The sequence below is a fragment of the Sminthopsis crassicaudata genome, chromosome 6 (genome assembly GCF_048593235.1).
Source record: "Sminthopsis crassicaudata isolate SCR6 chromosome 6, ASM4859323v1, whole genome shotgun sequence".
In the NCBI taxonomy this organism is placed as follows: Eukaryota; Metazoa; Chordata; class Mammalia; order Dasyuromorphia; family Dasyuridae; genus Sminthopsis; species Sminthopsis crassicaudata.
Genome location: NC_133622.1, coordinates 174,272,715 through 174,300,002, shown reverse-complemented (window position 1 = coordinate 174,300,002; position 27,288 = coordinate 174,272,715). Strand labels below are relative to the sequence as shown.

The 27,288-nt window shown below is 34.8% G+C and overlaps 1 protein-coding gene across 1 annotated transcript in view; it reads right to left on the bottom strand.

The window, feature by feature from the left end:
* Positions 1 to 7,661: 7,661 nt before the first annotated feature.
* The window catches only part of QRFPR (pyroglutamylated RFamide peptide receptor), a 67,662-nt gene continuing 48,035 nt past the window's right edge, over positions 7,662 to 27,288 (bottom strand). Inside the window, exons 3-6 of the mRNA XM_074273926.1 lie at positions 18,912 to 18,973; positions 16,257 to 16,492; positions 13,413 to 13,510; positions 7,662 to 9,505 (exon numbers count right to left, since the gene is read on the bottom strand). Of these exons, the coding sequence (XP_074130027.1) occupies positions 9,228 to 9,505; positions 13,413 to 13,510; positions 16,257 to 16,492; positions 18,912 to 18,973 (674 nt within the window). The 3' untranslated portion in view covers positions 7,662 to 9,227. The remainder of the gene's footprint in view (positions 9,506 to 13,412; positions 13,511 to 16,256; positions 16,493 to 18,911; positions 18,974 to 27,288) is intronic.

The window sequence follows — 27,288 nt, the reverse complement described above, 5'->3', positions numbered from 1 at the left end:
ACAGCTGGAGAAAAAAGCACAGTCAGAAAATGGAATATGAAATGTGAGAAACAGCAAAAAGACCAATGTTGATTAACTGTAAAATGTGTGGAGTCAGTCAATAACATTTATTAAACACCTACTGTTTGCCAAGCATTATTAAAAGCATTGAAAACACAAAAGAAAGGCAAGAGACCTAGGCTCTGCCCTCATAGAACTCACACTCTACTGGAAGCAACAATACACAAACAACTATATACAAACAAGCTAGATATAAAATATTTGGAAGATAAATTAGAAATTCTTTTCAGGTAGAATTAAAGGATTTTGGAAAAGACTTCTTATAGAAGGAAAGGTTTGGATGGCATTAGAAGGAATCAAAGAATTGAAGGAGAGAGAGCCAAGCATTGGAGATATCAAAAAATACTGACTGCAGTCAATGTACAATATCTAATAGAAATTTATTGTTTCATATTTTGAATGCTCTCTTAGATTCTGTTATGTACATGGCTTTTTTTTTTCTTTTTCTATTTTATATTTAAGTTTTAAATGAACAGAAGAAAAACGTGCTGGGATCCAAGAGATGGAGTATTTTGATCATGGACAAATCAGGAGAACAATGTATCTGGTTCAAAGAGTACAGGATAGGGTATCAAGCTTAAGATAACTGGAAGGGAGGTTATGAATGGCTTTGAATGACAAATAGAAGGTTTTGTATATGATATTGGAGTTGAGAGGGAGACAATTGTGTTTACTGAATGTGAAGGGTGACATGGTCAGGCCTGCACTTTAAGGAGCTCATTTAACAGCTGAATGGAGGATGGGCAAGATTAGAAAGAGAATTGAGGCAAGCAGTACAACCAGTAGGCTGCTGTAATAGTCTAGGAATGAAGTCATTAGGATCTGTACCATGGTAGTAGCTATGTTGGAGAAGAAAAGAGGGTAAATGAGAGATGTTTTAAAGCTAAAATCAATAGCCTTTAATGACAGATTGAATATGGGGATGATAGTATCAAAGATGATGTCTGAATGATTGGGATGATGGAGATGCCTTATAAGTTCAGTTTATGTGTGTGTGTATACATACATACATACATACATACATAGAGAGCATTGAAGGTGGATGTCTATGGGACATCCAATGTAAAATGTCCAATGTGAAATTGGAGATAAGCAGAAAAATAAAGGATTAAGAAGACTTAAAAGGGAACAATATTTATTAAGTTTAAAACCACAGCAGGGCATAATCAGAGAGGATAGAAGGAACAAGAGAACTAAGAAGAGGAGACTAGCTGCTAAGCTCTACCTCCCTTAACAGTCCAAGAAGACCAAGATCAAAGTCACAGAAGAGCATTTAGCTAGTGTTCTCTTCCTGGGAGCAAGGTCAAAAATACTAGAAAGATCAAGAAGAACTCAATGCTCTCTTCTCTGTGAGGTAAGCCAACAACTCAGGGAAGAGCCCAGGTATGAGATTCTGCTTTTGAGAATAGGCCCTAGTCCAGAGGACTGAAAATATGGCAGAAGCTCAAAAATTAAGGGCAAGAATGGAGAGCATAGGAATAGAAGATCCTTAAGGACATTTTCCTCCAAGGCTCAGAGCAAGTGAAGGCATGAACTATCCACCCATCTTTTCACTCATTCATTCCCCTCTCACTTTGGATGTTTGACCTGTGGCGAGGACGAGGAATCAACATCCTAGGGCCATATGTGAAGCCAGGAAAAGTCACTTCATTTTCCTATACTACTATTTTCTCTGATATCTTTACCAGTTCTAAATCTATGATGCTATGACCAAGCAATTCTGTCTCTGGACAAGTCAAGGAAGAGGCTATTTAAAAAATCAGAACCTACATGAATCCATGCATCCGTCCATTCACACACCCAACTAGCCATTTTCTCACTCAGATGCTAATTATTTTACTTCTTTTTTCTAATCTCTCTGGCTTATGACAGATAGAAATGGAATAGGACATTTAGGGATCTGGAAGTAGACAAAAAGGAAAGATGCTAAGTAAACATACTAAATTATCATGATGGGCTGCACTCAAAAATCAGAATTTTACTGCAGAAATACACATATAAACACATTCTCTCCTCCTTTCCAACTTAAAGTTATACCTCATTACCCTGGAAGCCATGGATAGAATGACTTCCTAGGTACTGACCAGAAAGACAATCACCAAAAATTCCACAGAGGTATCTTAGAAAAGTAAGAATAAAAAGGTTTCAAATACCACCTGAGTCCCTAAATGCATAATAATCTTTGCCTCTGAGGTCCCCATGGAATTTTCAAAGACCGTGAGTGACAGGATTGGTGCCTAGAAGGAATATTATATAGATATGGAATATTATAAATACTTTGAGACCGAATAGATGAGTTGGAAACTTCTGATGAACTACCTTTTTTCCTTTTGTCCTCTTTTAAAATTCTTTATCTAAGGAATAAAACTGTAGGAGAGGGGCAGAGGATTCTCTCAGGAAATAAATGTGATATCCAAAACAACAAAAATTTCTAAAATTAAAAACAAAAAGTACAACCCAAAGAAGCAGAAATATATATATATATATATACATATAAACTATATACATACATATAAACCCAACTTTGTGGTAGAGGGGAAATTATGGACAGTCTAATTTTCTGAAAAAAGTTCAACCAATTAATTCAGACTTTAAAAAATTCCAGAAATAAAGGAATCAGAAATGGACTATCCCTCCAACTAGAAATCATCAGTTCAAAGGGTCTTTGTAAATGATAACAACATAACAGTTAAATGAGAAACTACTAAATAAGAAAATTATTTTAAATAATTGATTATTTTTTTTTAAATTAAAGGGGAAAATAATGAATCCAAGGCAGATTAGGATGGGGAGAGATTTGAAGAAGAAACAGAGTGGGCTTAGCTCACAAGGAGAATTAAACAAAATTTAACATTGACACATTAAAAATGAATAAGTATCACCCAAACTATCCCTTCTCATTCTACTTCCCTAATTTCTATTCATATCAGCAGACTGAATCACTAAAGAGTGGCTGACTACTTTGCCACTACAGGCTTTGTTACAGGTTTTAATGATAGTCATTGAAGTTACTAGTTCTGTTACTGATGAGCTCCTCTAAGTGTGATCCCCATTGGTTATCAATAGACCTTAATTGGATTTTAGGGGAGGAGAAGTATTTACTAAGCAGGAATAACAAAGATAGTTGTTCCCAAAATAATCTCTCTAAACTAGAGGTGTGCATACAAGGTGCATACTCTTAAATACACAAGCTTATTATGGAATATGCTCAAACATATCTTAAATGGTAGCAAAAGGAGCATAGGGAACATACATGTGCAAAGCACATCTCCTGCTTATTGATAATCCTTTTCTCTCTTCAACTAGATTTCTTGAAGTTATCCGTAGGAGTAACTCTCTGATAGGCTCTTTGTCTTTATACTCTCTTATTGCTGAAACTTTTCTCTTACTCTAGAGAATCAAAATCCCTAAAGCTTGGGTGACTGCCTTTCCACATCTGTTTTCAGGTACTTTATCATCAGCCACAACTGCCCTGGCAGCCACTGCAACTCCTCTAGTGAACTATATATCACCATGATGAGTAACATTCATAGATTTCCAAAATTCATATGGTTACATAAATTATGTAAAAAATTTTCTCTCCTACCCCTTAAATGATTGCTTCTTAGAGACATGACTAGACTTCTTCAATCACTAGACATTTGTGCTATGGAAATCTGTTTTCAAACTAGTTTGTCATGTTATGTATAGACCAGGGGATATATCTGATTCTTTCAGCCAATCACAAGAAATTTTCTGGGTCCTGTCCCTGATCTTTATTCAATCATAAAAAACACTGTATTCCTCTAAAATGAGTGATGCACCCATTCCATTTCCTAGGTCCACCTCCTTGACATTGGGCACACCATGGTGGGACTGAAGTAGTCATGGGACTAAGATCAAGAAAATGAATACTCCCTGAAGACAATGAATTATCTCCCTTATGATGAAAAACATACCAAAATTAAGATGATTTTTGTTTAAAAATATGATAGGGACTGGACTTGTAATTCATTCTTACTAGGAAATCTTAGATGGGATAACAAGCACTATCACTGCAAAGTGATAATTTCCTTGCAATTTATAGTTTAAAAACTGCTTGCAGTCATACAAGGTCAAGTCAATTTTCTAAGTACATGCAGCTGATATGAGCTTAAACTTAAATCTAGGTCTTCCTGAATCTGTGTCATGAATAGTTTCTAGTCATGAATAATAACAAAGTAAATGCCAACAATAATAAATGGATGGTTAGATGGATGGATAGTTCTACTAACCAGTTCTTGATGAGTGTGGGAAATGGTTAAAGTCCCTGTAAGGGACCTAGAACCGATCTTCCCTGTGCGTAAGGGAGCCGCCCTAATGTCAGTCATCTCCAGGATGTGGTTCCGGGTCGACTAATAGAGCTACGTGTCAGTAGATGCGTGGAACTATGAGTTGCCTGGCCATATAAGGAGAAAAACGGCTAGGCATTGCTAAAGGAGCTGGCCCCGCCCACAAAGGGAGGAATGCGGAGGGTCCAAGAAGATTTTGTATAAAAGTAGGGAACAGCAACGGCTGGGGGAGACATTTTGGGGAGCAGAACAGCTCTGCTACATGTTGGCTATCTGTTTGCTTATTCCCTGCTCCTGTCTCCGGAGCGGGGCCGGAGACATCCGAAGGCTGGTGATAGCATGAAGTGCGCAGTAAGAAACTTTCAGTTTCCAGTGAAGCTGCAGGGAAGCAGACCCACAACAAGTCCCAACGTCAAAGGCTTATCTTGTAACCTGTCCCACTCAATCATCAGGGACAATCTGGACTAATAAAATAAATCTGTTTAAGTTTTAAATCATCAGCTAAAGATGGACTATAATTAACAAAATCTTTCTACTGGTGGAGACCTGGCTAACAGCCAAGCTATCTTGGAAGCTTTATAGGAAAAAGGAAGCCATTGGCCAGTCAGCAGTGGCATACCTGAAAAGCTGTTGCAAATAGTACAACAAAACAATAACAATAATAAGCAGGATTGTCAGGCAGAATTTGGACATGGGAGTGAAATTTTAAGTTCTCTTTCCCTCTCACCTTTAGAAGTTAACTAAGAGGTAGAGAAATCTCCCCAAATCATACATTCCTCCTCCCATTGAATATCCTAGAAAGGGACATTCCCCTGGTTTACATCTCTATACTGTCCCTTTTATCAAAATCAAAACATTTTTCTCTCTAAGCTCCCTGAATATGGTTTGCCAATGGATTTATAGCCCAGATCCTTTGTTCTGTAGTTTTTCTATCTCTGCTTCTGAGGAGCTCATAACAGTTATTGATTCAAAACCATAAAATTCTTTATAACTGGTTCAGAGTAGGTGGTGGGGGAAGAAAAGAATGCCTTTCCCTGCTGCCCTGACAGCCAGACAAGGAAGATGCATCTAGTCTGCCTGTTTCTATACCACAAACTTGTTACTGGCTTCCTCTCTTACAGTCTCCTTTTGTACAATTCATTCACGTGTGAATCAGAAAAACAGTATGATCGATCAACAGTATAATTATATGAAAGAAATCACAAATTTAAAGGCACTTAAAGAAAAAGAGAAAGAAGAACTAAGGAAAATTATGAAATGGAAAATGGACAATTTTGATTATATTAAATTTAACAAGTTTTGTATAAACAAAGAGTAGAAGGGAAGCAGAAAGTGTGGAGTGGATTTTATCCATTTTATCCAAAGGTTCTGATAAAAGCTTCATTTCTAAAATATTTAGAGAATTTCCTCAAATGTATAAGAATACAAGCCATTCTCCCAATTGATAGTCAAAGAATATGAAAAGACAATTTTCAGACAAAGAAATCAAAACCATTTCTAATTATATGGGAAATCACTCTAAACCACTGTCTAATAGAGAAATGCAAATTCAAACAACTCTGAGGTACTACTACATACCTCTCAGATTGGCTAAAATGACAGAAAAAGATAGATACATATTGGAGACATGAGGGAAAACTGGAACATTAATGCATTGACAGTGGAGTTTTGAATTGATCCAACCACTCTCACAGTAATTTGGAACTATGCCCAAAGGGCTATCAAACTGGGCATCCTTTGATCCAGCTGTGTCTCTACTGATACTATATCCCAAAAGAGATCCCAAAGATATCATTAAAAAGATCATCAAAAAAAAAGACCATTAAAAAGGGAAAAGCACCCACATGTGCAAAAATATAGCAACCCTTTTTGTAGTGGCAAGGAAATGGAAACTGAGTGGATGCCCATCAGTTGGGGAAAGACTGAATGAGTTATTGTATATGGATTAATGGAATATTATTATTCTATAAGAATCATCAGTAGACTGATTTCAGAAAGGCCTGGACAAACTTACCATTGATGCTAAGTGAAGTGAGTAGAACCAAGAGAACCTAGTACACAGCAACAAGAGTATGTGATGATCACCTCTGATGGATGTAGCTCTTTTCAACAATGAGGCAATTCAGGTCAATTCCAAAAGACTTGTGATGAAGAGAGCCATTTGCTTCCAAAGAGAAAACTATAGGGAGTGAATGGGATTTACAACATAGAACTTTTACCTTTTTATTGTTGTTGCATGTTTGTTTTTTTTCTCTTTATCATTTTCCCCTTTTGATCTGATTTTTCTTGTTCAGCATGATAAATGTGGAAATATGTTTAGAAGAATTTCGTATATTTAATGTATATTGGATTACTTGTGGTCTAGGGGAAGCAAGAAGTGAAGAGGGAGGGAAAACAATTTGTATTTTGCAAGGATGAATATTGAAAATTATCTTTGAACTTATTTTGAAAAATAAAAGGCTAATATTATTTAAAAGAATTAAAAAAAAAAGAAACAGAGAAAATTATTTAGGAAATAACTGTCCCTCTCTGAAAAGCATTGGAGAAATAAATTAAATCTCCCATTTTGCTGATCTCAAAAGGCAAGAAGAGCCAGCAACTTCAGTCGATTTGAGCACCCCCATAAGTGTCTGGTTTTGAGTTGAAGCTCTGGTCACTGGAGTCAAGTCTACAATACTTAGACTCTAGGCTGTCATAAGGCTGGCATAGAGTTTCTCTCCTCTCTCACTTCCATCTTTCTGTCTCCATCACATTTGCTGCTGTTAGCTTGGCTACAATCTTCTTATTATAACACTCAAGATGGACTCAGTCTTTCTTAGGATGGGAAGAAATCACTGTCTGTCTGAGATGAGAATTCCTAGTATGTTAGGTTTCAGAACACTCACCTTCCTTCAGGGAAATCATTCTGAATGTCAGATTATACTGACTTTATTTTACTTTTAATAATTTTTCACAATGAATTTTGGTAGTCTAACAAAGAATTTTTTCTCTGGGCAATATTCCAGAAAAGGCAGATTTCTTCCTCTAACACTTGTCGTTGGCTTGGACAAAGGAGCAGCCTAGGATCAAAGCTGGATGACAGACAACAATATATATTATAGTACATGTGTATATGAATGTGCATGTCTATGTGTGTATGCATATATATATATCTACACACATACATATATGTATACATATAAACACATACAAATCAGACCTTGATATAGTTAAATATATGAATTTGTTCAATAGACAACATATTCTTCAAGCTGAAAGTCAAACAAACCAATAAAAATTAATATTGGACCATTAAAAATAACTTTGCTATGACAATTATGTTTGGGCCCCAGAGAATATCACATAGAATTTATCTATGAGTCAATGATTCTTCCAGGTACACCCATAAAAACTCGTCCCTTACCTATGGACTTGCTGAGAATTTCCCCTTCCCTTCAAGTCAGAGTCCTGTACACAACCAAAGTGCTAAATATCTGCTAAGAAAGAGAATCTTCCCCTTCCTTGAAATACTGGAAGTAAGGGCAGGAAAGCTGGGACCCATCATAGCCATCATAGGAGGATTTCATTCTACTTTGTGAATAACAGTACTGGAAGGGATTTCTCAAAGTACTTCTAGGACTCTGCGGGCAAATTTGCCTAGTAAGGGAAAGGGGAACCTCTGTCAGGACAAAGCCTTACAGTTTCTTACAGGAAGCACTGTCCTGCCCACAACCAGGAGATCAACTGGAGTTCTCTGTGAGGCAATGCTTTGTTTCCTAATATATATTCAATGAAAACAGAAACCCCTAGGGTATGTTCCAGAGCTGTCGATACAAAATTAGGTACAAACATAGAATCTCAACATAGACAACTACATGTGGAACAAGAATAGGTTATTTCATTTCTTAACATTCATTCTCTCTTTCATCTTTGTGAAATGTTAGTAAAAAATAAAAATAAAAATTTAAATAAAAAAAACTTTAAAAAAGAAATGTTAGTACAGTTGGATTGGATTGGGGTTAACATGAACTGGTTGGATAGGACACGAATAATGAATTTACTAAAATTTACTTTATAATCCTCCAAGTCTTTCATATTCCTTTTTAATTACGTTCTATCATTAGATATATACTAGATTTTTTGTTGTTGTTAAATCATTTTTCAGTCACGTCCAACTCTTCACAACCCCATTTGGGTTTTCTTGGCAAAAAAAAAATGATAGAATGGTTTTCCATTTCTTTCTCAAACTTATTTTATAGATGAGGAAACAGGGTTAAGTGACTTATCCAGTGTCACATAGCTAATAAGTGTCTGTGGTCATATTTGAATTCATGAAGTTGAATCTTCCTCACTTCAAGACCAGTATTCAATACACTCTGCCACCCAGTTATCCTTGTAATGAATAGCTACTCCTAATACCAGAAAATCTCTATATATTTCTATACCCATAACACAATATTTTCCCAGAAATTTAGTAACCATCTTTTTAAAACATGGTTTTGTGTTTTAGAAATCCAACAAAATCAGTATTGTCTATTTGGCTTCTATCACATGGAAACATACACTTAGTTCCCTTAGCTTCTGGAAACATTAGCACTTTCAGATATATACCAAGCCAACCCTCACTGCAATAAATGTCCAAAATAGCCACAGATCCATTAGTCTACCGTTCAAAGCTGACAAAAAGCCTTTGACCTTTCTTCCTCCAAATGGAAATCACCCAAAATGATTCTGTATAACACATAAAAGTGCCAAATGTAAGGGACAATTAATTTCCATTTCTACATACAGAGTTCTCGGAATAGAGAATGTTCTAAAATAAAAAATCACTGTTAAACAGGGTGAGATCCCTTCAGGCTTTTGTACTACTTCTGGTTGCTAGCACAATTTGACTTCAATATTGCCATCACTGAAGGCTTCTTTCCTCATTTCCTCCACTGCACCTTTTCGATGATTCAGCCTGTCCCTCCTTCTACCTGGAGAGAGGGACCCTTTGACAATGCAAAAGCAGATCGCAGAGAGGTAATTCTTTTTGAAGTTTTCATTCATGAAAGCATAAATGATAGGATTGCAGATAGAATTGGAGAAGCCAATGATTTGCACGATAGCAAAAATCATCTTGATGGTGACATCATCATATTCTTTTTCAAAATTACCTAAAAAGGAAGAGCAACAGTTTAAGCACACAGATTCATCAAGTAGTGCCAATAATAAAATGGCCCTACTCATTTTTCTTATTTTATAAAAAATACTCTGGCACAATGGGCAGTGCATTGGCCTAAGTGCCAGAAGCTAGGATTTGCCTTTTGGGTGCTGAAACCCATTGACTATGTGAACACATATAAGTCCTCAGACTCCAACCCACAAAAATGGAAAAATACACTAGGTTTTCTTTCATTTATTTAGTAGGTGTTTTACATTTAATTTTGTAAAATTTTTATTTCAATTTTTTCTCCCTCCTTCCCCTTAGCTCTCCCCAAGATAACAATCAATCTTATATAGGTACATGTACAATCATATTAAATGTATTTCCATGTTAGTCATGTAACAGTTTTTGAATAAGACTAATTCCTAGCTTCACTGATTAATTCAATGGCTTTTTATTATTCAATTTTATTAAGCTCACTTTTAATTTTTAGAATTTCCAGGAATTATTGTGGAAAAGGCACTTTCTAAGCAGTAACAATCTGATTGAAAGGCTATTCGTACCTTACAAGTTCTTCTCCGGGTTCAGCTATTCTGTTAAATAAGATTTGTCTTATTTTGCAAAAACTCAGGCCTGTATGCTACTTCCTTACCCACTATCTTAACATATCTTTTTTACTCTGACAATCACCTCCACTTTCTACTTGGATTCTGGAACTGGTTGAAAATGTTGAGGGTTTTGTTTTTCTTTATCTTAGTCCACTTCAAACCTCATTCTAACTCCTCCCCTTTATTTTAAGATAATAAATTGTTTTAGGCCACAGCAACTTTTGAAGACATTTACCTAATTTCTTCCTAATGGATGAAGGAAACTCCCATTCGGAATAAAACCCAGAATGTTGAAACTGAATATTCAATTTTAGAGGCAGAAGGGACACACACATCATCTACCCCAATCACCTCTATTTACAGATTAATAAACTGAAAGTTATGTCAAGCAACTTCTCTAGGTACACCTAGTTATTGAATGATAGAGATGAAACTCAGAACTAGGATTTTGGATTCCAGATCCAGTATTCTCTCTACCAAACCATAAAAGATTTAGTACACTTCACAAGAAGATTTCTTTGGACTTTTACATCTTCTATGAACTTTAAAGTACTTTTAAGTACTATAAACTTATATCTGTGGATTTTAAAATCATCTGATATAGTAAGGTATCTGACACGGGAGGTTGCAAAAATTTTTTTCTTCCTGGCAAGGCAGAAGGGCTTGGTAACCCTTCTTCTCCTTCCCACTTTTCTATTCTGTATGTCAAGGAAAGCAGTCTCAGGTAATTTGAATAATTCCACCCAGTATTACCCAAAGAGATTTTTAGAATTTAAAGATGCAAATGAGAATGCAACATTAAACTGGAGGCTTTGATGAGTCTCCAGATCAGGGTTTTTAATCTGGGGTCCATAAGTGGTTTGTAGACAGATTTCAAGGGGCCCTTGAACTTGGATAGGAAAAAAATTACATCTTTATTTTCATTAAATGAAATTTAGCATCACCTTCAATTATATATTTTAAAAGGTATTTTGAAAAATATTTGATAGATTTTATAGATTGCCAAAAGGACTTATGACATAAAAATAAGAATCCCTATTCTAGATTGATTGGAGTCACTGAGACACGTAAGACTACCTGTCCTCCAGCAGTATTACGATTGGGCTTATATCCCAAAGAGAACTTAAAGAAGGAAAAGGGACCCACATATGCAAAAATGTTTGTGGCAGCCCTTTTAATAGTGGCTAGAAACTGGAAACTGATGCCCATCAATTGGAGAATGGCAGAATAAATGATGGTATATGAATGTTATGGAATATTATTGTTCTGTGAGAAATGACTAACAGGATGATTTCAGAGAGGCCTGGAATGAGCAGAACCAGGAAATCATTGTATATGTCAACAAAAAGACTACATGATGAGAAATTCTGATGGACATGGTTCTCTTGAACAATGAATTGATTCAGACCAGTTCCAGTTGTTCAGTAATGAAGAGAATCATCTACATCCAGGGAGAGGAGTGTGGGAACTGAGTGTGGACAACAACATATTATTTTCACTCTTTCTGATGTTATTTGCTTGCATTTTTGTTTTCCTTCTCAATTTTTTTTTTCTTTCTAGATCCAATTTTTCTTTTGCAGCAAGATAACTATATGGCTATATATACATATATTGGATTTAACATATATTTTAACATGTATTGGTATACCTGCTATCTAAGGGAGGGAATGGGGGAAGGAGGGGAAAATTTGGAACAGAAGGTTTTGCTAGAGTCCATGTTGAAAAATTACCAATGCATATGTTTTGTAAATAAAAAGCTATACTAAAAAAAAACTACTTGTCCTGATAGTGGGGGGTGGAGCAATCAATCCTGACTCCATCTGATTTTGAAGGCAGGGATATAATTAAAAGATCTGCAGGGATTAAGTGGTTCTACATATTGAGAAGGATTCTGTAAAGATATAATTCAGAAGGTCTGTAGGAAATATAGTAAGCCATAGAATTAAGAGGGGGATGGATTCAGAAGGCCATGTCTGCCAAGATAAGATAATTTTAGAATATATCCTGTGGTTCTTGGACTACTCTCTGGTTTCACCATGGGCTAGAAATGGCAAAAGAAAGACAATGTTATCTTGTGAAGAGATGTGCTGATACAAAATGGGAAATGAAAATTAAGAAGTGCTTAACCACTTCCATCTGTGGCAATGAAAGCCATAAACTACATTGTAGTATATAACTATTCAAAGGAATTGGGAAGTGAGTAGAACACTAATTAGGAGCAACCATCAAAACTTCTGCAGAAGAATCATACTGAGGAGCAATGCTTCCTAGGAGACTACCAAGGCCATGACTCAAAGTTCCTCAGATTTCTTATTAAAGTGTTTCACACAAAGGTGTCCTCATTTCCCAAGAGGTTTGTAAAACCTCATTTGCTTTATTTATGCTAGAAAGAAACCAGTTCATACTTCGAATCTTATTGAGCCACATGATTGCAAAGAAGATTTATGACAATCACCTTAATGGTGATAGATTGTGAGATACCATGATGACCTTAGAGGGAAAGTAATCCAGAGAAATGATAAATCCTTAAAATTCAACACATATTCTTTATGACATATGTGATTCTTAGCCTAAAGGGTTCCACATCCTTATTCTCTTTGTTAAGGATATAATCAATTCCAATGAGGTCAATTTGAAAGCTGTAGGCTCTAAACATTGTGGGCTTTTTCTCTGAGTTTCTCTGACATTCACTGGCATATTAGTAGAACATTAGGTTGTAAGGGCAAAAACACAATGTGGAAAAACAGGGTGTTAACAAAAGAAAATGTAACCTAGAAATTTCTGGCTGAAATCCAGGACACTGGAATATCTACCAGCTTCAAGTCAAGACTTAAATTAGGATAGATGGAAACTTATTCTCTTAGATTTCACAATGTGTACATTTTCTAAATGAAAATAGAATGATTCACTTTTGGGGATGTGGGATAAACTAATATGCCTAACCGATCTTTCTGCAATTATTCAAGTCCTATCTGCAGAAATGCAACCTAATTACCATCTAGGTCCCTTAGTCAGATAGTGGTGTGTTTCTGAAAGAATGGGGAAGGGGCCAGTGCTAAATATTAAGCAATTTCTACCCTTGGTCATTATTTATTTTTTATTATTGTAAATTATTATTATATTTGCATTATTGTTATAATTTGATAATTATGCATTATAATAAATTATATTGTGATTTATTTTTATTTTACATAATATATGTTTTATACATTATATTATTATATCATGAATTATATATAATAATATATAACTCATTATCAGATGCAAGGAAATGGTAACATCTTGAGACTAGGAATGATAAGTACTTACTATATTCCATCATCATGTGAGTTACATGGAAAGGAGCCCAGCATACAGTGAAGAGGGAAACAACCATCACCATCATTATGACAGCTCGCTTTTTCTTCCTGGGAGGAAAAAAGCAATCAGCTCCAGAATGATTGTGAATCAATGCATCATTACATTTGTTATTGTCATTGTTATCCTGATTCTTTTGCAATTGAATGTGTTTATCTGCTAGCCAGCCTACTCGTCCAGGAATTCTCACCCACCATTTCTCAAATACTACTCAAGACATTAGCAGAAAAGTCAATTTTGGTCTTCCTTTCATGAGAGAGGCATTATAGCATAGTAGATAATATTGAACCTGGAATATATAAGATTAGAATTCAAATTCTACCTCAGAGAATTCCTACCTGTGTGACTTTTAGATAGACCATTTCAGATCTCTCATCCTCAATTTCTCCATCTATAAAATGGAGAGGGAGGATCACATGAAATAATGAATATAATGCATTTCATAGATTTGAAAATGCTTTGTAAATGTAAGCTATAATGACATGCTCAGTATCACACATCCAATAAGTGTTGGAGGCAGAATTTGAACTAAGATCTTTCTGAACCAAACATAAGTGTGTTTCCTAAGATAGTTGACTGTGAAATATGTAAATAATAGCAACAATAATAATCACCATACTTTTAATGCTTAATACCTTGAAAAGTGTTTTATATATTTAGTAGAAAGAACAAAAGAATTGGAACAAGAGGAACTGGGTCCCAGGCATGGCACTGTTAAACACAAAGCAAATTTTAAATTAGGAAAAATTCAATATATGCCATTTATTCATTCAAGAGTAATCACATACTCTTTTTGTGAACTATCCTGATGACAAATTTATTGTTTTTTTTTTTAAAGAAAAACTCAGATTCTCTAAGCTCTATGTCACTTTTTCAAAAAGAAATATTTGTTCTAAAAAAGAAATATTTGACAATATTTAAAGCCTAATAGAAAAGTAATATAAAGTAATATTTTTTAAAAAGGATTCAATCCCAGAATATCAGAACTGGAAGGAACTTCCAAGCTCATCAAGTTGAACTTCTATTTCAGTGATGTCTCCAACAACCAGATGGGCACTTGAAGTGAGAGAAAACACATTACCTTTTAAGGTACTCCATTCCACTTTTGGACTGCTATAATTGCTATCTGTGCAATCCTGGGCAAGTTATTTAACCCAGTTTGCCTCAGTTTCCTCAAAATGAACTAAATGGCAAACCACTTCAGTATTTTTGCCAAAAAAAATCCAAAATGGACTCATTAAAAATCAAACATGACTGAAAAATAACTGAAAAAAAAATAGAAAAACGGGAAATTGAAAGTGGAACATACAAGCCAGTAGAGTTTGCTATGTGTGTACTTCAAAAATAATTACACTTCTGTCCACTCACCAAGTACTTCAAACAAAACGCAGATTTTAAAAAGATTACACATGTATATATGTATATACATATAAACACACATCTATATTTATGAACATATAGGATAAACCAAAAATTTTAGTGCTGTAAGCAAAAACTGCTACACTATAATAGATAATTGATATATATGTATATACATATATACACATGCATGTATGTTCTGGTAAATACTTAGCAACTGTTTCCCTCACACCAAAACATATTTGCAAGACAGACTTTTAAGTCTGACTTACATTATTAGTATTATATCCTTCACTTTCTTAAGTTTTAAGTCTAGACAATCAATAATACCAAGAACAACAAAAATCAAGTCCTGATTTGTAGCAATATTTTCTGAGATATATATGTCACATTAAAAATTTAACAATTGACTCTTGAAAAGCAGTTTAAGCTGACTCCAATATACCCCTGAAGATACACACACACACACACACACACACACATGTGCACATGTATAAATGTGCATGTGCAGGTAGTTGGGATACATATATATGTATCTATGTATGTATGTATATATATATACATTTACATATATATCTATATATGTACATGTAAATAGATAAATATGCAAATAAATGCTATATATACATATGCACATAAATGTGAATATTCAATGATGTGTTGGAACCAGCTCCAAAACACATGTATGCTTGTATGCATGCATGTATGTAACCATGTACTTGTACCAAGGTCACAGCTGGACAGCAGTTCTGGGGTAGGAATGTCACTATTCCCTTTCACCTGGGTAATTTAGGAAACAACCTCAGGAAATATGAATAACCCCATCCATTGGACATTCAAGGAACTTTGGTGAACTGAAAATTACCTGGGAACAGAATACGGTTACTGAGTGCGAAGTGATATGGTGGGTGGGAGTAAATTGTAAACTGTTTAGAGGAGGGACAGATTAAAGACAGTTGGAGGGAGTGATTTTCATCTGGAGGAGTGACTAGGAAAACTTTGAGAGTTAGGAAAAAATGAAGACTCCACTAGAGAGTGACAAATAGTGTTGGTAAATGTGTGCCAAGTACTCATCCTTGGGTCCCTACATCTCTAAGATTGAGACTTAGGATTTGTCTTAGCCACTTTCAATTTATAGTTCAATTTGATTAAATTCACCTGAGAGTTTGAAAAAGTAGGTACTGTGCTGTAGTTAAGAATCAGGAAAGACTTGGAATCAAATCTTGTGTCTAATACATCTGAGCTCTGTAATCCTAGAGAAGTAGCTTGAGCTTTCTGAGCCTCAGTTTCTACAACTGTAAAGTGAGGGGATAACATTACTTCAAAGACTTATTAAGAAGATTTTCATAAGATAATGTATACAAATAGTTATATTGTTTTATTATGCCATTTATAGGAATATCTTTTAAATAGGAGCAAATCTGTCGACACACCAACCTTGTTATCTTTGACATTTCATTTCCATGAATAGCTTTGAGAACCGAAGAATCTCCCACTCTTCTCTTAATCCAAAGCTCATAGCCAATTTTACTGTAAAGGACAAGCATCACCACAAGAGGCAATAGGAAGAGGATGATAAGGATAAATGTGGTGTATATTTTCTGGTGGGCAGGACTACTCCATTCTTCCAAGCAACAAATGTGTTCTTTTTCATATAAGAAATCATATTTAATCTATAAAAGAAAAAAGGAATCAATACTCAGAATCAAAAAAAAAATATGGTCCACTTCTTTGTGTTAATATATCATGCAAAATTGTTTCTATCTTATAAAATGTAATGAGTTTTAAAGCACTGATAACTTACCTTGTAAGGATCAAAATGATTGAAAAATGATTTTTTCCCAATAAGGTACTTCCCCATCACCATCAATCATGGAGTTATAGGGTAATAGGTTCAGGGTTGGAATGAAGTTCAAAATATTCATTTTACAAATAAGGAAACAGAGACCTAGAAAAATTAAGTGATTTACCCAGGATTTGAACATGTAGCTACTGAGACAAAACCACGATTTGACTCTGATTTCCGTCACTCCAAACCCATCACTCTTTGCTTCTCAATTTTTCATTTCAAGTAAGACATAGCTTATTCTTGTAACTTTTAAATCCCTTAGCGTCACATGTATGCTTTTGAGCTCTGAGAGAAGATCAGTGGATGATATGATTCTGTGCTAACCAAGTGAATACAGAAAACCTTTTTGTATTCCCAAATCTGAGACACCCTTCTTGCTCCCTGTGTCAGGTCATTCCATTTCAAGAAGTGAATGATAGACCTTGCATCCTCAGAGGATACTCAAGCTCTTTCAGGTTTGTGATGGTTGCAAGGTTCAGGAATATTAGGATTCTTTAAATAAATGGACCTATAAACTGAAACAAAAAAAGTGAGGCACCTCCCAGGGATGGGTGATCGTTGAACTTAGCACCAAAAAAAAAAAAAAAAAAAAAGCTTTTTTCTATTAGGCTTTTGCTTGATCTCATTTTCCTCCAGTGGAAAAGCATGTTTTGGTTCATTGATTATCACTGTTTTTGCAACATTTTTTGGCAGAACAAAAGTTTAAGTTAGTTTTTTAAAAACATTGTTCAGGCCTCTAGATTCATTGCCCAGACTTTGGCAATCCCCAGGATATCTCTTTTCTTTTCCCACTTCTATCTTTGCTTTCCAAGATGCACACTGGAAAAGGAAGCCTTGAGCCTTCATAGAGAGAACTATACTATGATTTTCTTGACAAGCCAGAAAGGGGAGAAAACAAAATGCCTCTGAGGTAAGAACAGAATACATGGAAGCTTTGAGGTTGAGTAATGAGTTCCATGACACATCTAGCAAAACTGGTGACATCCCCTTTGAGAATTACTGCCATTAAAGATTTCTGATGATCCTTCTAACTCGGGATTTGAAGGTATACTTTGACATTATTCATCCCTATAGGCACCTACTCCCTCAGCTTTCCTTAGCTAGCTCATAATTTTAGCTGTCACCAAGTTATCTTCTAGCTGATTGTAAAATGGTAGAAAAGGAGAAGGTAGAGGCAGTATATAAAAGCTCTCACCTTCTTACCCAGCTCCAGGCAAAGAATATGTCTCAGTAAAATGGTCCCCAAAACCAAATCAAGTAACTCAGTCGAGTAGGTGGTTTCCTGCTTTTAACAAGGTAGGAATTCACCTAATGATCAAATTTGACAGATGAGTTATATGCCTAGAGGAAAGCTTTCTATTATTAATAGAGCAAGATTCTTTGAAGAAAAAACAAACTCATTCCTGGGAGGGTAATGAGGGCAGAAATGTGTACAACTCCAACAGCTCCACGAACTTTTATCTAGAATATAGAAGATAGAATTTTTGCCTTTAATATTCAAAGCAGCTAAGGAAGACTATAACCAGGAGTTTGTGATCCAACAGACTAGAAATAGAGGCCAGCTTTCTCTTGATGGCTTGACTCTTCACCCAGAGAAAAAAGAAATAGAGAACAACAAAGCCTTTTACATTCTCTATGGGAGATCCTCTAATTCTCACTCTATGATTTTACAATGGAGCTAATCCTTGGACTTTTACAGGGTCAATGCATATAAAGCGCTCCATAAAAATTAAAATGCAATTGAAATACAAATCACTATATATGTGGCTCTTAAGCTATAGGATTCAGGATTTTAGAGGGAAATTGAGTATAAGGTCAACCAATCAGACTTTTTTTTAATGTAAACAACACAGGACAAGCAATTGCTAGGCAATTGTGATAGGGAATATCACAATAATAAATGAGCAAAAGTCCTACTACTTAAGAGGAACTGTTTTTCACTATAAAGTTAGGGGTAGCACTAGTGAATGAGGAAAAAACACTCTCAGGGAGCAGAGATGGGGAGATAGAGGTTTTAGCATCTATTTTTTAAATCATAATTTCCCAAGAAAAGTAATAGCAAAGAAGAGCTTGGATGAAATACTCTTTGATCCCATTTACTAAAAATAATCTTTTTCTATTTGAGCTTCTTGGAAGATTCCCAAGGAAATATGGAAAGTGTTGCAAAAGAAAGAAAACATGCACAAATTTCACAGCAAATAGGGAGAAGATTTCCAAAATGAAATAGCTATACAACTGTATACCTCCAGTTGCTGTACATGCCACATAGGAGATCCAACGATCACAGCAACCAGCCAAACAATACCTGAAAAACCATCAAGTAATTAACAACCACAATAATAACAATAATAATGAATTATAACAACAACTAGCATTTATATGCCACTTTAAAATGATCAAATTGCATATATCAGTTACTGAATAATTATATTCAAAAATAAGCCATAGAAGTGGAAAATATTTGCAATCATGATTTATTTTGAACTTAAAATCTAAACTACTCAAGATTATGAGCTGATAACTGAAAGTATTCTATACTAAAATCTCATGGAGCATTCTGATCATTCATAGACACACCTCCATCTATCATGACCATTGTCTTAAAAATTTGAGGCACTTTCATATTAAATTCCATAATACTTATACCCTCTCTATTTAAAAGCTTTCAAAAACTCTCTATATTAGCTCATTCAGTCATCATAATAACCTTTTCAGATGGAGCATTTCTACTTTACTGGTAAGGAAAATGAGGCTACAAGTTAAAAGACTTGCCCACCTATAATATACAAATTGCCACCTGTATTATACAAAAATGGAATTTTTATGGAAACTATGCGTGTATAATTCATGATCCTTTATTGTTCTATAATCAATGTTCTGCAGACTATTACCTGAGTCAATGAAATTCTGACTTTGGGTAGCTAAATTAGAATATCAAATGAAAGATTATCTTCAGAAAGGCTCCAATAACTGATAGGACAAGAGGCACATCTTCCTTATCATGTGTCCATGTGGTTTTCATTTCTGATGATCTTAAGATCAAGATATAGAGGATATCCAACTTAGCAGAGGCAGATAGTGGTACAATGGCAATGGATGGAGCACTAGCCCTGGAGTCAGGAAGAATTGAATTCAAAGACACTTGCAGACACTTATGAACTTTAGGTCTCTAAAGAAACTTTTTATCTCTGTTTTTATCAACTTTAAAATAGTAACAGTAATAGTTATTACCTTGTGTGGGGTTTTTGTGAGGGTCAAATGAAATTTTATTTGTAAACAGTACCACAGTAGATATTATATAAATGATTTTTACATCCCTTCCCTCCCCTCTCAAACTCACAAAGTTGCTTCCACAATCCCTTTTCCTCTGATTGAGTTACTCACTGAATGACCAATAGGGCACTGTGGCATCATTTCAAAGGACAAGGCTTATCTAAATAAGTTCCTTGGGATGACCCTTATGAGTATTACCCATGACTACAACTTCAAATTTAGATACATATATAAGCCATCATAAAGCATTTGAGCCAATAATTATGAATCCTATCCATTTTCATCATTTTCCAATTTTGCAGAAATCTTAGCATTTTTATGCTCTCCTTTGTTATAACTATTCTGCTTTTCATTATGTTAATAGCATGAAAGCTTTCTGTTGAATATTTGACCCACCTTTCACTTTGTTATGTTGATCTCCTTATAAATATATAAGGAACCAGAAATTTTCCATATGCTTCATACTGAATATTTCCATATCTATATCAGAGAATTTCATGTATAATACAGATCTCCTAAAACGTTCAAAATGCATATCATGGAGGGAAAATTGGCTTTCTCAAATTTAATCTATATATAACTATTTGTGTGAAATGTATATTCATTAGATATTATGAAAATTTTCTTTATCCATTCCATAACTCTATATTTTAATGGAATTGAGACCATTTGTGTTAAATATTATTAGTAATTTATTATATTTTCTACTGGCCCTCTGTGACCACAACTTTTCTTTCTATCATTTTCATTGTACCTGACTCTTTGTGACCCCATTTAGGATTTTCTTTGCAAAAAACCATGGATTGGTTTGTTATTTACTTCTCCAGCTCAGAGTTAAGTGATTTGTCCAGGATCACACAGCTAGTAAGTGTCTGGATATAGATTTGAACTCATGTTTTCTAACTATAGACTCAACACTCTATCCACTGCACTGCTTAGCTGCCCTGGAGCCACAGTATTTCTAGATAATTTAGTGGTGAATTCTTTAGAGAGATGCCCCATAATTCTATGGGCCAGACTAATGTCTACTTAAGGAGGTTGATATGGAGCATAAAGATGTCATCACCAGATTACAGTCTTTTCCTTGCAAAATTTACATAAATTGCTAATCTGGGCTCTAGGTTAATGCTGCTATAATTTCTAATAGCAATATCCTTAGTCCCTTATTACCATTTTAAGTTTCTTCATTTCCCAAAGAAATGTGTATTACTTAATTATTCTTTTCATTCCCCATCATCAACATAGTGTTGATTGAATTCCCAAGGATATTACTCAAGGAGTGTCTTTGGATTCTATTTTAAGACCTCACTTAATTTCAACTAGATTACAATTAGAGGAATACTTCTTGAGGTTACATTAGGACAAATCTAATGCCATATACTTTGCTTTTATTCCTTGGTGAAGCATTAATGTTTGTTTATCCCAAAAATATTTCTGAACATTTTTTAACTTCTGTAGCTTTAGAATAACTGAAACCTGGGAAAGACCTAATTTAGAAAAGGCTAAGGTAAAAAAAAAAAAAAGCCAAAATTACCCACTGTATCCTAGCACATCCCAGTTATCTTGGCTCTCATCTTTCCCGTGTGCCCCCAAAACTCTGAAGGATTAAGGCTGACAACTTTGTGCTATTCTGCCTTACTAAAATACAATTCCCTTGCAAATCAAAAATCAAGATATCATCTTGATGATATAATTGGTCCTCCTTGAGAAAGAAGGACAAACAACAACAGCCTCTGTATCATCTCCTTTGAGACTGTGTGCCATTTCTTTCTCTCCCTTTTAGCATGAAAGTATTAATCTATTCTTTAGTTACCTTAGGACAATAAGATCTATGATTAATTAATAATTATGTTTCTTTCTAAATGTTTATGATTCATTTCTTAATTCAAAAAGCATACACTAGTATTAGATAAATATTAACTGCTCTAAGTATCCTTCCCATTAACTTTTGTCTCGGAATGTTAACAAGTCTCTTAAAGTATACAGAACTGCTTTGTACCTGATATAGTAACACTTGCTATGTTTTGCTTGGGAGTTCAAAGTTTTTGTGCAAATTACCTTGATTCAGTGTCAGTTACCTATATATTAAAGCTTAGAGACTTCATGTTTGTTCAGAATGTTATACTTATGGAATCTGAATAACTTTTATATAATATTGGAGAAATGCTGTGAAAGATGAAGGAGTTATTTAATCTGTTCCCTCCATTCTCTTCAGGGGAACCAAATGGCTTGATGCCATTATATACATGTGGCTAATAAGAAGTCTTAGTTTCACTCCTTGAATATGCAAGCCGCACTTGGTTCTATTTAAGAGAATAATGAATGCAAGGTTGGAAAAATCATGTAGCCTTAGATTGTTTTCCTGAAAAATTGTACAAAGGTTTCCTATGGCAGAAAAAGATGGTTCATCTGTGAGAAAAGAAAGAGCTAGATCTCCTCACTTGTTAAGATGCCAAGTCTATGGTGTGAAGACCAAAATTAGATACATTATTGCAGAAAGACATTGCAAACCAATGTTAGAAAACTTTTAAGAAAGTATCATATCTTCCAGGGATTGTTAGAAAATTGATCCAGCAAGATAAAATTATCACCATGAAATCAAATATATTTTAAAAATTAGCTTAATGGAATGCCTTAGCTTCTGAACTTGCATATGATTCAAAAGATATCCACCCTAAACTCACATGGCAAACCTGTTTATAAAAACTATGAGAGAGAATTGGTAGGATGTCAAAGGAAGCATAGAATTGTTTTGTTAAGGTTACTCCTCAATATAAAGAGGAATAAATTACTAACTTTGCAGTTCATACTAACAAATAAAGCAAGAAATACAAAGGGGAGTAGTAAAACTTGAGATTAGACTAGACTAAAGGTATAACTTGATATATAGCCCAGGAATTAGATGGCATCTAGATTATATTAAGAAGTTAGTTGGCCAATGGATAGAGTGTTGGAAAGACTCATCTTCAGGAGTTCAAATTCAGTTTCATACACTAGCTATGTGACTTTCAACAAATCATTTAATTATGTTCACCTCAGTTCCTCATCTGTAAAATGAATTGAAGAAAGAAATGGCAAACCACTATGGTATCTTTACTAAAAATACAAATGGAGTCATGACAAATTGGAAACAACTTAACATCAAGTTGATATTAATCTGTACCAGGCTTTTCCAAAGTTTTAAAAGTTAATAGACATAGTAGTTAGAATGGAGTGTGAATGCAGAGCTGCCAAAGGAATAACTGTCTGGAATAACTCAACATTGCCTAGCTCTAAAATATCCTCTTATTTTTGGCTTAAAGAAGCATGAAAAAGAGCCAGATAGTAACAGATTTAAAGACCATTTTATAGAAAATCTGCAAATGGATTTTACAATTTTACAATACAGTGGAATCAGAAAAAAAATCATCATTTGTTAAAATAAAAATATTGATTTAAGACATCTTAGCTGAAGGAGAAATTGGAAAGTAGAGTAAAGAATTACGTTTAAAAAAAACCTTCACAATCTTCATATTTTAGTTACAAAAAGACAGTTTATCATTGAAACAAGACCATCAACATCAGACAAAAGAACCACTAAATGATGATTAAAATGAAACTATTATATTGAAATAGCAGCTAAAGAATATTGAGGCTCAGCTTGCTTCCAAGATAGCACAGAGAGCTCCTAGAAAAAATAATAAAGCATCTTTTCATGTAAAAAAGATACTATATATAAAAACGAGTAATTTTATCTAGGGATAAGAACACATAATTCATACAAGAGGGGAAGGGCTGAATCCAGAGGCCATACCTTTAATATCTAAAATCTTTTCAGTAGAGTTCCTTAAGATAGAGAGAAAAACACATTTTACAAATATTGAAAGTGTGGTTATCCTATCAACCAACTTAGCCACACATGTGGAAACCATCAATAGGTCACAAAAAATAAAACTATATTGGCTAAATTATAATGTTGCAGAAATGGTTACTCATTCAGTTAAATTTAATTCATTATAAAATTATATACCATGTTGCTTTGTACTTTCTAAATGTATATGCAGTTTATGAATGTATATTGTTATCTTTATTGTTATTACTGTTGTATTTCATTTTTCCTTATTTGAAGCAGCCTATTAAATTATATTTATATTGCATTTGATATACTCTCATATGATTCTCAGGCAATGAAATTATTTAATCATAAAGGGAAATTAACACCAAACTACAACAATTTCTCCCATATTGATGTTTGTTCTTTATCTCAAAGAGGCAATGGGATCTTGAAGTATGAATTTAAATGCCATACTTTAAGGAATCTCTAAATTGATTGGGAATTTTAATTGTTCTGAAGGAACAATTGTGAAGACTGAAGAGAGGACAGAGGCAGGAAAGGACTAAAAAGTATTTTTTTCCTAACAAATTGGGTTTAACTTTCTACAAAGAAGCTTTACTGTTTTCTGAGGTTAATGATATGAGGGATTTTAATTCTTCCTAGCTCCAGCTCTTTGAACTCTTCAGAGGGCAGAAGGAAAAAAATATAAGAATAAATACAGGGAGTCTGCTCAGTTGTCTTCCCTATTGATTTCTCCCTCTATTTTGGTATTTCTATAAAAAAAAAAAAAAACAAAACATAAAGTTAACAAATCTGTAGAGATGGTTTTATTCCATGGTCCAACACTGCTTCTCATTATAAAAATAAAAGTTGAATTATTCTTCTCAGGTGGGAGATTAGGAGAATTTTCTTTCTCTGAATATTAACAAGATTGATTGGTGAATCATTACTATGAGCAGACAAGCATAACTCTCAAGGAAATTTACTAAGATAATTAAATGTATGTTATTGAACCAAGAACCTTCCCTATTTTGTTGTGCTGGACTTTAATAAATCCTTTCAAGTTTCTTAACTATTGCCAAATTCCTGTCCATCATTCTTCCTAGGCAGAATAGAAATAATTGTGGAAAACTGAAGTTCATGAAAAAACCTGGCAAAAGAGAGGGAATGAAAGCTGTTGGTCTTGAGTCACCTTTCCTAACACCATTCTGAGGAACTTAGATTCCAGGTGTCAGCAAATAGCTTCTTATTTGATTTTCTCCCTAAAACTTCAACTAGACCTCCTTTCTTAGGTTGTATCTTCTCTCCAACATTTTTCAAAAGTCCTTTTCCCATTCCCCATACATGTCTTTAGAATTTGTTCCAGTCTATATCTTTTCCTTTGGCTTAGCCAACTCACAACCCTAATTCCTTAATCAAATGAACTTAATCATACTAATCTAACAAAGGCAGGAACTAGTCTTGTGATTTCATTTATATGGGGACCTCCTAGGTGAGGAAACTGTAAAGTTCTGTCATCTCTCAATTGTAATCCTTCTCTAGGAGGAAGTTTCTTTTCTGTATAATCTTTTCCTCTGTGAGCAGGTTTCTTGAGAGGCTTCTGGAGCCTTCCCCTCCAAAAGTGTGGGATTGCTGGACTTGTGAATTCACTGGACATCTTCTCTTTGACTCAATCCAGACTCTCCTTGCCCGACCGCCCTTCTCTTTTATCTTCCCAGAGAATGGGCTTGTGGGAACTCCTTCAACCAATGAACTTGCTCCTTTTAAAGGTTGTGTAAACTCCTTTTCAGAACTCCTTTTAACGGTGTGAACTAAAGATATGAACTAGAGAATTGTTAAGTACCAACTTAGCACTTAGTAAGAACCTAACTGTTCTTACTTCCTACTTCCCTGTTCGGGTGCCAAAAATGTAAAGTCTGGGCTAGCTCCTCTGAAGGGCTCAGAATAAGTCCTTGCCCCACCTTTGGGCACCAAAATGTAAAGTTCTAATTGTCTCTCAATTGTAATCCTTCTCTGGGAGGAGGTTTCTTTTCTGTGAAATCTTTTCCTCTGTGAGCAGGTTTCTTGAGAGGCTTCTGGAGCCTTCCCCTCTAAAAGTGTTGGATTGCTGCACTTGCAAATCCATTTGTTTTCTCTTTGACTCAATTCAGACTCCTGTCCCAACTCAATGTCCCAGTCTAGACTGCTCTTCAGACTCAATGTTGCCTTCTTTTATCCTCAAAAAGAATGGGTTTGTGAGAACTCCTACAGCCAATGAACTTGCTCCTTTTAAAGGTGTAAACTCCTTTAAATGTGTAAACTCCTTTTCAGAAGTCTAAAGGTGTAAACTCCTTTTAAAGGCTTGAACTAAAAGTGTGAATTCTGAGCTAGAGAATTGTTTAGACACCCTGAGTTAGCACCTTGTAATCCTAACAAAACTCCTTTTACTTTAGGCAATCAGCATGTAGAGTTTTTGGTGAGCTGCTTAGAATACTTAGTTTAGTGAGTTTCTCTGTGTTACAGAGCCAGCATGTGCCAGATGGTGAAGCTGAACCTTATTGGCTCCAAAAATATCCATTACTACATTCCATTACATAGCATATAACAAAATAAACCCTTTTAAACTTTCCTGGTAACAGGTTTTAACATGGCCTTTCTACAGTCGATGCCAGTAGCAGTGAGATATAATAGAAAGCTGAATTTTGTTCAGGATATTTACATTCCAATTCAAGCTCTGATATTTATAATTTATGTAACTTCAGACCAGACTTAGATCACACAATATAATAGATTCTGAAATTAAAGATCATATTGTCCAGTCACCTCATGTTACGGATGAAAATCCTGGACTTCAGAGAGCCCAAGTCATGTAGGCAACGAGTAGCCAAACTGGGATTTGAATCCAGGTTGTTTAATTTAAACTTTAATGCTCTTCCCAAGAAAAGATCACTACTTAAGTCAGAAAATCTCTATTCTAATTACATCTCCAGAATTTAGTAACTATGGGGACCAGAGGAAGTCACAAATAATCTTTATCAGATTTTACCATTTGAAAAAATTTTGATTATTACAGAATTATTGTTAATCAAGTGCTCTGTAAAGATTAGCACATTATTTCAGTGTGGATTCAGATGGCCAAACTGCAAGAATTTGATCTGCTCTCTATTGACACTGTTTCCATGGAGGCAAATACTAAAACTTGAACACATAGGTCTACATGGATTATGGTGGCCAAAAATGGCATATCCTGCCTGACAGACGTGAAAGACATTGCTGTGTCAGTGTTAGTATGTAAAGTTCTATTGTCTCTAGATTGTAGATCATTCTCTGGGGGCAGATTTCTTGGGGAGCTTCTGACTGAAGTGAAGCCAGCTTGGAAAGACCTGCCAAGCCTTGTTTTTGCCTACATCATTCTAGAGAACCCATGAATACTTTTCCACTATGATAAGTTTTAGGAGAGAGATTTGTGGAGGAGCATTATGACTATATTAATACTATCGATGGGAGGAAGAAAGAAATTGAAGAAGTTATGCAGTAAAGTATAGAGTTATGGA